Below are 12219 nucleotides of genomic sequence, written 5' to 3' on the forward strand. Positions count from 1 at the left end.
AAATTGACATGAGAAACTTAATTCAAATTAAAGTTAGGAATTTGATATTCCAAACCGAATTTGAATAAGTGTAAGACGAGTTAAAGATCAGCATCATATCTGATGGTAAATCGGATGGCTGAATAGGCAACTTGATTTAAATTTAAATTTAAAACTGTTAAACTCAATTTAAATAAGCGTGTACCGAAAGTTAAAGATCAGAATTATCTCTGATAATAATCAAGATTACTGTAAGGTATCATTAATAATTGTGAAATAATCCAAAGAGAGAAGTAGAAATAAGAGATTCAAAACAGAATTTAAAAAGAGAGAAAACAAACATTGACATGAGAAACTTAATTCAAATTTAAATTAGGAATTTGATATTCCAAACCAAATTTGAATAAGTGTAAGACGAGTTAAAGATCAGAATAATATCTGATGATAATCACGATTACTGTAAGGTATCAGTGATAGCACATCAAATAAACCACCTGGAAATTGACCACTTCGACACAGAATGAAAGCAGGAAGGGAGTGATAAACCGACTTAGCCGGGGATGCCACGAGGGGGCGCCCTTTGTTAAGTGGGTATCAGTGACTGAGCTGAGAGTCTTAACTTAAATTTTAATTCAAATCTTGTTTGAATCAAATTCAAAATAATTGTAATCAGTCAGGGGCAGGAAAACCTAACATCCAATCATATTTAGCACAAGCAGAGCTGTTAATGCACATATATATTGAAGTTAGACCGCAGAGTTCATTATCACAGGGAAAATGAAAAAGAGAGAAAAAAAAAAAAAAAACAAGAGAGAATTTGAAAACAAAGTGACCTGTTTGCCAATGCCCACACGGTGGCGCAATTTAGCTCGCGCAGAATGATGTCACGGAGCGGAAGTAATCTGAGACTATACTGGAAGGCTGCCCTCCAGTGTTCGTCAGCGGAATTACATTCAGTGTGATTTTATGCTTAGAATTTCTTTCTCCTAACGTCCACACGATGGCGCCATTTGAAGTCATGGGGTTGAAGTAACTTGCACTGTTAGGCACTAAAAAGGTGTCTTTAGTGTTTGTCAGCGGAACTGAGCACTCGGCTTCAGAGTGATTTAACTCTGAGTGCGTTTCTATGCGTCAGTTGTCTGCAAAAATCACAATTATTTCAAAATCTCGGCGGATTTTTGGTGCTATATTTCACAAAAGTGTGTGGCAGGATTTCTTCACTGCACTACACGTAAATTGTTGACAACAGGAATTATTCATCTGTTGCTTCGGCTCCCGTACACACACAATCAATAGCACTTATGATTCAAATGTGTTAGGTTTACAATTGGTTAGCTACGCCAATTTGTACCAGGAGTTATCGTTAATCTAACGATTATATATCAGGCCTTTTACTACTGAATCAAAGGACTCTCGCTTTGATCAGATTTACGTCTCACACTAAAAAGAGATTTCTTCGTCTTAATAGGCGGTTTTAAACATATTAAAATGTATCACCTGCAGAGAGTTGTCTTCATCTCTAAACAGGACATTCGTAATATTAAAACTGCAGCATTTAACAGTGATCAAAACATGTCTATGCATATTTTAGCAGCTGTTAACATGTAACGTTACTGACTGACGTCGGGTTTTTGCCTGTCAGTTAGGAGTGAGTTCGCGTTGCGACTTATCTCACAATTTCAAAATTCCATATCGTGCATGCACAAAATTATTAATAACCATATAAACAGATTGAAACTGAATTTGCTCATAAAACAAAGTTTGAAATGCCCGCATTCTCCACCATATTGTAGCCACATTGAGATGTGCCTTAATTAGCTCAAATTATGCATAGGGAATTTTAATAATTAATCATGAATATGATTAATATATTGCATATTACAGTTAAATTATCGAAATTGAAAATAGATCGATTGTATATATGAATGATCAATTATAACGAATTATAATTCCTCATTCATATATCAATGGTCTCATTACAGATCGATTATATGAGATAACTTTAAGGGAATCAATTGGCTATCAAACAATCGGTTTGTCCAGCAAACGGCTGTAAGATTAACCCATCAATTAATTCAACAACGTTATCCCTTTTTATAAACTCCAAGAAATCTCAATGTTCCGGCCGTGAACATTAATTTTCAGGTGTTTATAAAATTAGACTACCCAACGTAGTCAATGATAAAGCTTTTGTAGCTATAGGATCGCATTTCATTGACTGGTAAATGAGCACTTCAGGATCAATCAAGAATATGGTTTTAATAATTGAAACTACGGATACGGAATTCTACATTTGAACACAGGATACATGTATGTACAGTTAAACAGTAAAACTAACGAGACAGACGAATAACAAACAGGAGTGAGAGAGAGAGAGAGAGAGAGAGAGTAAGAAGATGAGAGATCTTCTAGTTTGGCAAAATTCATCACAGACAGAACCTTTTTAGACACCAAGGATCAACAGATCTCAAATAAGCATAGTAAAACGGATACTTGCACAGGTAAAGCTCTTGGGTGTGACCGATCTGAAAACGGCGTGTGCGTGTATCTCTGTCATGTGGATGCCGAGCGTTCGGGTTCGTCCAGCGAGCGCGGCGTGTTTGAATGTCCTTGTAGGTGAAGCTTGCCAGTCTGGCTGTGTTCATTTTCTTCGCGAGAAGACATGAACAGAGGAGACTTCGAAAAAGATAAAATAAACTTGAAGAAAACAAAAAGAGAAACGATGGATCATCACAATAAGGCGAGGTCCAGATGCACGAGGAGTCACATGATGAAGCCACGAAGAGCAGGAAGAGCCAGGGAGTTTAGGCAGAGAGTTTTCAGGAAGCTTTCAGAAGCGTTTTCAGAAGAAGATTTAGGGAAGCTCGGCGGGTCTCTTTAAGGACACTTAGGTTCACGCCCCTTCTGGCATGAAGGCACCAATCAGCTGGGAGAAAAGTGCCCGCGGAAGATTCCTCTTTGTCTTGTCAGGATCATTTATGATGGTATAACATTTAGTCATTCCTACCCAGAAAGATTGTACAAACCGGACAATAGATTTTACAGTAATATCCTATGTATGACTGGTTCAGTCAAGACAAGACGGTCAAACAGCTACCAGACATGGCAGGTAAAAGTAGAAGAACATAGTTACATTCATATGCAGAATTACAAGCATTTTAAAGTTGGTTAACACGCTATAAAATTATAATACCTGCTACCATGACCTAGGAAATATCAAATTCATGTTTATGCATTTCTTAAGTGGTTATACTTATAGACAATATAAGATCGCAGAGTCTATTCCTCTTTCTTCATCAGAATTCAAGTGGGAGCCGTGATTTTCCCTTGGAATTCCTTTTGGGAGTCATAAAGTTTTATGACCTTGCAAGAGGGAGAGTTATAGAATCTTTCTTTAGAAATAAACTTAAGGTTCGAAGTTACAGAACAGTTAAAATTACATCTATAGAATAAGACAAAACTAATTAGATATGCATGCATACAGGAAGGTTGTTTGTGTGCGGGTATGCGTGGATGTGATTGTTCAGTCAGCGTTTTCTCCGGGGAATCCTGTGTGTGCGGATTTAAATTGACAATGCTCGTCTTGTCATCTTCGTAGGAAACCCTCGAAGCGGGGCTCTTGGTCAAATGTCTTTTGGTGGTAAACAAAGTCTTCTTTGACTTAATCATTAGAGAGAACTGCCGTGTGTGCGAATTGTAGTCAGTGACTCAATCAAGTCCGAACAACACTTCTTTGTGTCACAGCCAAAAAGAAGGGTAGAGTTGATTGTGGTTGATTAAATTAGCTTCCAGTAATTTTAATCCACTGACCAGGATTTGCTAATTCCGAACCTTTTGGCCGGATACCCGTCAGTGTCGCTACAACATACTATGCCAAACTACACAGTGATGTCCAGAACAACGGTCAGAGCTAAAATAAAAAAAACAACAGAGGAAATGAAAGCCAAAGTAAGGAGAGCGATGCAGAACATTGAATACATCGCGACTACCACAGACTGCTGGACGGCTTTTCGTCAAAGTTTTATTGGAGTGACCGCCCACTGGATCGAGCCAGACAGCCTAGAAAGATGTTCGGTTGCTCTTGCGTGCAAAAGGCTTAAAGGATCACATACATTTGATGTATTAGCTGGAGCCCTTAATGACATCCATACTGAATACAACATTTGCAAAAAGATTGTCAGGACCACTACTGACAATGCTTCAAATTTCATCAAGGCCTTCAAGGTTTATGGTTGTGACGAAGAAAGTTGGGTGGGGGGTGGTGGGGGGTGGTGGGGGGGGGGGGGGGGGGGGGGGAGAGGAAGATGTGAGTGACAGTGAGAATGCTGAAGATCTGGAAGAGGAAATAGAGGGTGTTGAGATACAAGGTGTCATGGATGAAGAGGATGGTGGTTCCGAATATCAGCTCCCAAAGCACCACCGTTGGGCATGTCATCTTCTGAACTTGATCTCAACAGTAGATGCCACAAAAGCCAACTCAAATCAGGTCTACAAAAAAATGTCACGTGCAGCATTTGCTAAGTGCACGGCACTGTGGAACAAGAGTGCTCGCTCCACCTCAGCTGCAGAGGTGATTGAAAGGGAGTGCAAGCTCCAACTTATTCGACCAAATGACACTAGGTGGAACTCCCTCTTTCTTTCAGTGGAACGATTGCTAAGAATCATCCAAGACAGTGGAGAAGGAGCCATCAGAGCAGTTTGCATTGCACTTAAAGTCCCCATGTAAGTGTTATACTGCCAAACACATTGTCTTGCATAAACATACAACATAAAACTTTATGGAATATTAACTAATGTAATATTTAGCAACATTAGCCATCTGTGTATGTTACAAATGTTATTGCCACATGACATTTTGTATGATTTTCTATCGCTGTGTGACAGGTTCAGCCCTGCAGAACTTGCCTTTTTGACTGAATATGTTGCTACCATGAGCCCAATCGCCAAGGCACTGAACATAATGCAGACAGAAGTGAATGTCCATATGGGATGGCTGGTGCCCACTATTACCCTCCTAACTGTGAAGCTTGACCGCCTCCTAACCTCATCCAAGTTCTGCGAGCCACTGATCTTTGCCCTTCAAGAAGGAATACAGCAGCGGTTTGGACCCATGCTTTTGGACCCCGAACTCATTGCTGCTGCAATTTTACTTCCGAAGTTTCGGACTTCCTGGACAAGCAATGAGGACTTGCTGAAACTGGGTAAGTCACTGTCTCTTTAAATTGCAACATGGAAAGCTTGGCAAAGAGCAGCACCTAACAGTAGAATAAAAAATGTGTTGTTACAGTTTTATGCAAAGGTTTTGGTGCCTCTGATCATTTTTAGGCTTTCAGTTTATCATCTGCTGGGCTTTCTAAGCAGCAGCTTGACATATTTCGCACCTTATGTAATTAATGACATTTCAGTTCCAAAATAACATTTATAGAATAAACGTTAACAATGTAATGTGCATCACAACAAGTTTCAACAACAGACAGGTGAAAAAGCTTAGGCGTCCCAATGGAGTAAACACACTCCACTAAATACATCATCAGTATTTAGTGGAGCGCCCTTTTTGTGAAATAACACCCTGTAGATTTTTCCACTAACCACAGCTACGTCCCTGATGTATGACTGCAAGTATTTTAAACCATTTCTCCTTACAAAATATCTCCAGATCAGTCAGGTTTGATGGCTGACAAATGTGGGTTATCGGGGGTGCCCAAATGCATAAAACGTCTCGGGTTATGACTATAACCCTTGTTCCCTGAGAAGGGAACGAGACACTGCGTCGAGAATTGACACTTTGGGGACGCTCCCTAAGCGTGCGCCTCTGAAGTATGAATGAAACTAATCCAATCCTGATTGGTGTTGCGTCGTGACGCAACATGTGACGGCATACCCAGAAGTATAAAAGTGACGCTGTCACAACACACACTAGCCTCGCGATGAAGCAAGACGCTCCAAGGCCTCAAGGGGCGTGGCAGAACGACGCAGTGTCTCGTTCCCTTCTCAGGGAACAAGGGTTATAGTCATAACCCGAGACGTTCCCTTTCGAGGGAACTCTACACTGCGTCGAGAATCGACACTTTGGGGAACGAGTGCCCACTAGGCCACGCACCGAATAGGCCTGTCCCGGAGTGAAACTGTTTAGGCACTCAGCAAGGACTGAGCACGTGTGTGCCAGGCGTACTAGGAAGGTGGAGACTGTGGAACCTAATAAAAGTATGTGGAGTAGCCCAACCGGCTGCCTCACAGATCTCCTGTAGAGGAACTCCCGAAAGAAGGGCCCTAGAAGAAGTCATGCTTCTAGTTGAGTGAGCCCTCACGGCTAAAGGTGAAGGCAAAATAGCGCACCTTGTAAGCCTCAGTAATAGCCTGAACAATCCAATTACTAATAGTTTGCTTGGATGCCGGGAGCCCCTTCTTAGGTGACCCAAAACATACTAATAATTGGTCCGACCTTCTCCAAGAAGAGGACCTCTCAAGGTACACGCTCAAAGCTCTGACGGGGCAGAGCAAATTAAGCTTCTCTTCTTCTGCCGACACATGAGGTGGAGGATGGAATGCCTGAAGAACTGTAGACCGAGCCGTATTCGATACTATAGGCACGTAGCCCGGACTCGGGTGCAAAAAAGCTTTACTCTGCCAGGGGCAAACTCCAAGCAAGCTGGTGTACCAGGGCTTGGAGATCTCCCACCCTCTTAAGTGAGGTAATAGCTAAGAGAAAAACCATTTTCAGCGTTAAGTCCTTAGGCGAAGCCGACTATAGAGGTTCGAAGGGGGCCAGGGGCAACCCTTCCAGAACTATTGCCAGGTCCCAGGCAGAAACCCTGGACCTGGTTGCCAGTCTCATCCTCCAAGTACCACGGAGAAAACGAATGACCAACTGGTGCCTCCCCAGAGGCCCATCACTTAAAGGTGAGTGGAAAGCCGCAATGGCAGCCACGTACACCTTAAGCGTGGAAGGGGAGAGACCCGCAGAGAAACGATCTTGAAGGAACTCCAGAACTGAAGCCACCGGGCAGTTAACTGGGTCCAACTCATGTTCTCTACACCAAGTGAAAACACATTCCACTTGAGGCCATATAATCTCCTAGTAGATGGAGCCCTAGAGCTAAGTATGGTTTCAACCACTCCGGCTGATAGACCAGCATCTAGGTACTGAACCCCCTCAGAGGCCAGACCCACAGCTTCCACAGTTCTGGGTGAGGGTGGAAGACTGTGCCCTCCGCTTGAGACAACAGATCCCTCCTCAGAGGAATCTGCCATGGCGGAGCTATCAGGAGTGATATTATGTCTGAAAACCATACTCGGGTCGGCCACCTCGGGGCAACCAGAAGTAAACTGATGCCCTCTTGACGGACCCTCTCCAGGACTCCCGGAAGCAGAGCGATCGGGGGAAATGCGTACAGGCGAAGCCTCGGCCAGGCCTGTACCATGGCATCCAACCCCAGTGGGGCTGGATGTGAGAGGGAGAACCAAAGTGGACAGTGGGATGTCTCTCGAGACGCAAACAGGTCCACTTCCATCGGTCCAAACCTCTCCCATATTAACTTCACCACCTCTGGGTGAAGTCACCATTCCCCGGGCCTCAGCCCCTGCCTCGACAGGATGTCTGCTCCCTGATTCTGAACCCCCGGAATATACATTGCTCTGATAGAGAGTATTTTCCCCTGGGACCAAAGAATAATCTGATGCGCCAGTCTGCACAGAGGGCGCGATCTGAGTCCCCCTTGTCGGTTCAGATAAGCTACCACAGACGTATTGTCTGATCGTACTAAGACATGGTAACCATTGATGTCTGGGAGGAAGCTCCTCAAAGCCCTGAACACAGCCATCATCTCTAGACAGTTTATGTGCCAAGAATGATGATGTCCTGCGACAGACCCCTGGCAAAGCGGCCGTCCATGACCGTGCCCCAACCAGTGAGGGAGGCGACTGTCGAAACGGTTTTCCGGCGACATGACGCTCCCAGCACTGGCCTGTGGGATAGGAACCAAGGTTTCTTCCAAATTACCAGGGAACGAAGGCATCTGCGCGTAACTCTGACTATACGAAACAGATTCCCCTTGAGGGAAAAAAACCTTGGCTCTCAGCCACCACTGAAGGGGGCCTCATGTGTAGAAGGCCCAAATGTATAATGTTGGATGCCGCTATCATGAGGCCCAGCAGTCTTTGAAACTGCTTTACAGTGATGGCCTGGCCTAGCTTTATCCCGGACACCATGGCCAGGATGGATTTGATACGAGCGGGAGACATACGTGCCTGCATTGTAACCGAATTCCATTTCATGCCCAGAAGAGCAGTCTTCTGAGCTGGTTCCAACACATTTTTCTTAGTGTTGAGTCTCAACCCCCGATTCTAATTTTGACCAAGGACGACATCTCAATGCCGAACTGCGATTCCTCGAGACTGGGCCAATAAGAGCCAGTCGTCGAAGTAATTCAGTATACGGATGCCCTGAAGCCTCAGTGGAGCCAGAGTCGCATCCATAAACCTACACATGAACATGCGGGGAGAGAGTGCTAGGCCGAACGGAAGAACCCCGATCTAAGAGAACCAGCCTCTCGAGACTGGCCTCTGGTGGTTTCCGAGCACCCTTCTCGACTGCCTGAAGCGGAAGACCGGCAGGCTGTAGTCGATACGGTTTTTCGTAACCATAACTGATGCTCGTTTTTTATTTTTCGAGGAAAAACAATGCATAGTGCGTTCGCTGGAAAATGAAGCGGCCCGAAGCGTCATAGAGGGCGGGCAATACACATCGTTTCTGGGCCCCGCTGCAAGAACCACATCCGATCCAGCCTCTCGAGACTGGTCTCTGGTAGTTTCCGAGCACCCTTCTCGACTGCCTGAAGCGGAAGACCGGCAGGCTGTAGTCGATACGGTTTTCGTGACCATAACTGATGCTCGTCTTTTATTTTTCGAGGACAGACAACGCAGAGTGCGTTCCCTGGAAAATGATGCGGCCCGAAGCGTCATAGACGGCGGGCAATACACATCGTTTCCGGGCCCCGCTGCAAGAACAACATCGGTTGCCCTGCAACTGAGTGGACAGCCCCAACATTTAGATCTACCATGCCAAACCAGTCCTCGGATCTGATTTGGTTTCCGATAATGGAAATTGTAAGCATTTTGAACCTGGATCTCCTCAAAGAACAAGTCAATAGCCTTAGATCTAAAATTGGCCTCAGTCCAACATCCTCCTTTGGAACTAAAAAGTACCGGCTGTAACACCTGGACTTTCTATCTGGTAGGGGAACACTCTCTATGGCCCCTTAACTCCAGTAGAGTCTGTACCTCTTGTTCCATAACCCGAGCCTGTTCTGGAACCCCTGCAGTCGGTACGACCCCAACAAAGCTGGGAGGTCGGTAACCGAACTGCAGTCCATACCCATATTTAAAAATATTCAGGACCCATATAGATAATTGGAAGGCATTGTCATTCTACAAAATCTACTAAGGGAACCAGCCCCTTGGGACCGGCCTCGGGTGTTTCTCGAGCACTATTCTCGACTTCCTGAAGCAGATGACCGGCAGGAAAAAGTCTAGAAAAATTTTGTGACCATAGTCGGTGCCCGGTTGCAAGCTCTTGGGGTGAACGCCACGGTGTGCGTTCGCTGGAAATCGATGTAGCCCGAAACGTTCAAAAACGGCGGGACAACATATATAGTTTTATATATATATATATATATATATATATATTTATTTATTTATTTATTTATATGTATATATATATATATATATTTATATATATTTATTTTATTTATTTATTCATAAACCTGTCGACGATTGAAGTTACAGCGTCGGAGAACAGGCCAGAAGGTGATAGCGGAGCGTTCAGCAGAAAATATTTGTCTTCCCTTTTTTATACCAGACAAATTAAGCCACTGATGTATCTCAACCATCATAACTACTACAATAAGCTATGGTACGTTTAGTGCCATTATACGCCTGTAAAATCGTCTTAGAGTACAGGAACGTACCAGCCTGACCAACCGCCATCTCACACCCACCTCTTCAAATAATCATTTAGTGAATGTGATCAGATTTGAAAAAGAGTGGGGTTTTTCCCAGGAGAGTTCCTATCTCTTTATTTGTAAGATTGGGGAAAAACAGTTAGCCCGGCGCTGAGGTTGTGACCTGTGCTGCAGGAAACGCTCATCAAGCTTGCTTTCACTTGCGTTCCTTGCTCATTATGTGGCCAGCTAATGTTAAGTCTGGCCACAGCACGAGTCACAACCTCTACCAGCTCCTCATAGCTTTGGCCGTGAACTGGCGCGCCCAAATCACGGTCATCCGCATCAATACTGAGCACATCCACTTCCTCGGAAGCAGAGAGCTCAAGCATTGGGACCTGATCGTGGGCAGGAGAAGCCGCGATGCGGGCTCCTGTACCACTCTCAGGGGCTACGGGATCCTCAGATGAAGAATGAGAAAGTGCCGCAGCAGTCTCATTCTCATCTGTAAGATCCCACTGCGAACCCCGCGATCTCAATCGTCGCGCCGCCTCAACGGACGCGGGACCAGAACCGTGGGGAACGCGAGCCTGACCGTGCTCATCAAAGCACGCCAGCCGGGAGCGCAGCACTCCAATAGAAAGTGCTTCACAGTCTGCACAAACAGCTCCCTCAAGAGCTGCTTGTGTATGCTGCGCTCCCAAACAATTCACACACAAAACTTGTGTGTCCCCACCCGTAATAAAACGAGGGCAAGGATGCACACATCTTTTAAATTGTTCGCTGGCCATTCTGATCAACTGATTGACAAACAACACCAAATAAGACAGACAGTTTCAACACAGAGCGCTTGCTGAAGAGCGAAAGCTATTGTGTGTTGTGACAGCGTCACTTTTATACTTCCGGGTATGCCGTCACATGTTACGTCACGACGCAACACCAATCAGGATTGGATTAGTTTCATTCATACTTCAGAGGCGCACGCTTAGGGAGCGTCCCCAAAGTGTCGATTCTCGACGCAGTGTAGAGTTCCCTCGAAAGGGAACTGTATATTTACTGAGGAGCAAAATAACCATAGCCTAGTCACCCTAATGGTTATATCTGGTTATGGAGATATAGTCTTTTCTTTTTTTCCCTTTATTTGGTCCAATGGACAGGCATGAACTACATCAAGACTCATTTGGAGCAGGAGCCAGTGCAGTCTAACCAGTCAGAGCAGCAGGAGGAAGAGGACGAGGACTACTTTGACATCATGAAAGACAATGTCCAAGAGACCTCTAAGCAGCTGGATGTATACCTGGCCAGCACAGCTACCAGCATGGTCGTTCTCAAATCAGTGCCTGCCGTGTACAGATTGTCGCTTAAGGTAAATACACCGTTGCCTGCCTCTGCAGCCTGTGAGAGACTCTTCAGCTCAGCAGGGCAGATTTTTACCCCCAAAAGAGGCAGGCTCGGTTCAGAGAACTTTGAAAACCAACTCCTTTTGAAGCTCAACAAAAAATACTGGTGATGTGGTGAAGTTTTTTAAAAGTGCTCCAAAATGTTCACAGGTTGTTTTGGTTTTTGAGTCTTGATGGAGACTAGAGACGGAGTTGAAATTCTGATGATTTTAAGTTAAGGAAAGTTTTATACTTAATGGAGACTTGAAATTGAAGTCAATAAGTAGAGAATACATGTTTCTGTCAAATTAAAACTGATGCACTGAATCAAAAATGTTTACAGCCTTAAACATATTGTAATTAACAATTTTATTGTTAGAATATTAAAATGGTTAATGTACTGCAATTAACATGAAATATTTGTGTTACAGTTAAATAAATATTTGAAAGATGTATACCCAGTCTTCTTTGTTGGTTTTAATGGTATTTTAATGCTAATTAAGCTAATGGTATTTAACTCTGCAGATAACCTTGATAGATAACCAGAATTGTAAGTCAGAATGTAAACTGGGCCACAGATGGTAAGCACAATTACAATGCCACAGCCCATACTGTTCTTTTTTAATTATTATAATATAGACATTAAGATAATAAATTGTTATGCAAGTACTTTTACTTTTAATACTTAAAGTACATTTAAAATCGGGTACTTTTTACTTTTTACTTAAGTAGGGTTGTCATTGTGGTACTTTTACTTTTACTAAAGTAAATTTGTCACTGGTTATTAGTACTTTTACTTAAAGCTGCCGTCGGCAACATTTTTTTGATCATATTCAGTGAAATCGACACTATAATCTGACAGAACAACATAAATAAAGTGGTTTTAGAAAAAAACCTGAGCTTCTAAAATCCACAGCTCCCGG

The 12219-nt window shown here is 43.7% G+C and overlaps 1 protein-coding gene across 1 annotated transcript; it reads left to right on the top strand.

Annotated features, from left to right (window-relative positions):
* The first annotated feature begins 4418 nt into the window (after nucleotides 1-4418).
* On the top strand, nucleotides 4419-11567 carry LOC130082270 (uncharacterized). Its single transcript, XM_056247071.1, has 3 exons — nucleotides 4419-4701; nucleotides 4864-5180; nucleotides 11075-11567. The coding sequence occupies exons 1-3, from the start codon at nucleotides 4478-4480 to the stop codon at nucleotides 11425-11427; spliced, it is 894 nt and encodes a 297-aa protein (XP_056103046.1). The 5' UTR covers nucleotides 4419-4477; the 3' UTR covers nucleotides 11428-11567.
* Nucleotides 11568-12219: the final 652 nt, after the last annotated feature.

The sequence above is a fragment of the Rhinichthys klamathensis genome, unplaced genomic scaffold (assembly GCF_029890125.1).
Source record: "Rhinichthys klamathensis goyatoka isolate OS25496 unplaced genomic scaffold, OSU_Roscu_1.1 h1tg000042l_1, whole genome shotgun sequence".
Lineage (NCBI taxonomy): Eukaryota > Metazoa > Chordata > Actinopteri > Cypriniformes > Leuciscidae > Rhinichthys > Rhinichthys klamathensis.

Coding starts and splice junctions, on each gene's coding strand:
- LOC130082270 (XM_056247071.1), top strand. CDS start 4,478: ATGTCACGTGCAGCATTTGCTAAGTGCACGGCACTGTGGAACAAGAGT. Junction 4,702..4,863: donor ATTGCACTTAAAGTCCCCAT/GTAAGTGTTATA, acceptor GCTGTGTGACAG/GTTCAGCCCTGCAGAACTTG. Junction 5,181..11,074: donor TGAGGACTTGCTGAAACTGG/GTAAGTCACTGT, acceptor TCCAATGGACAG/GCATGAACTACATCAAGACT.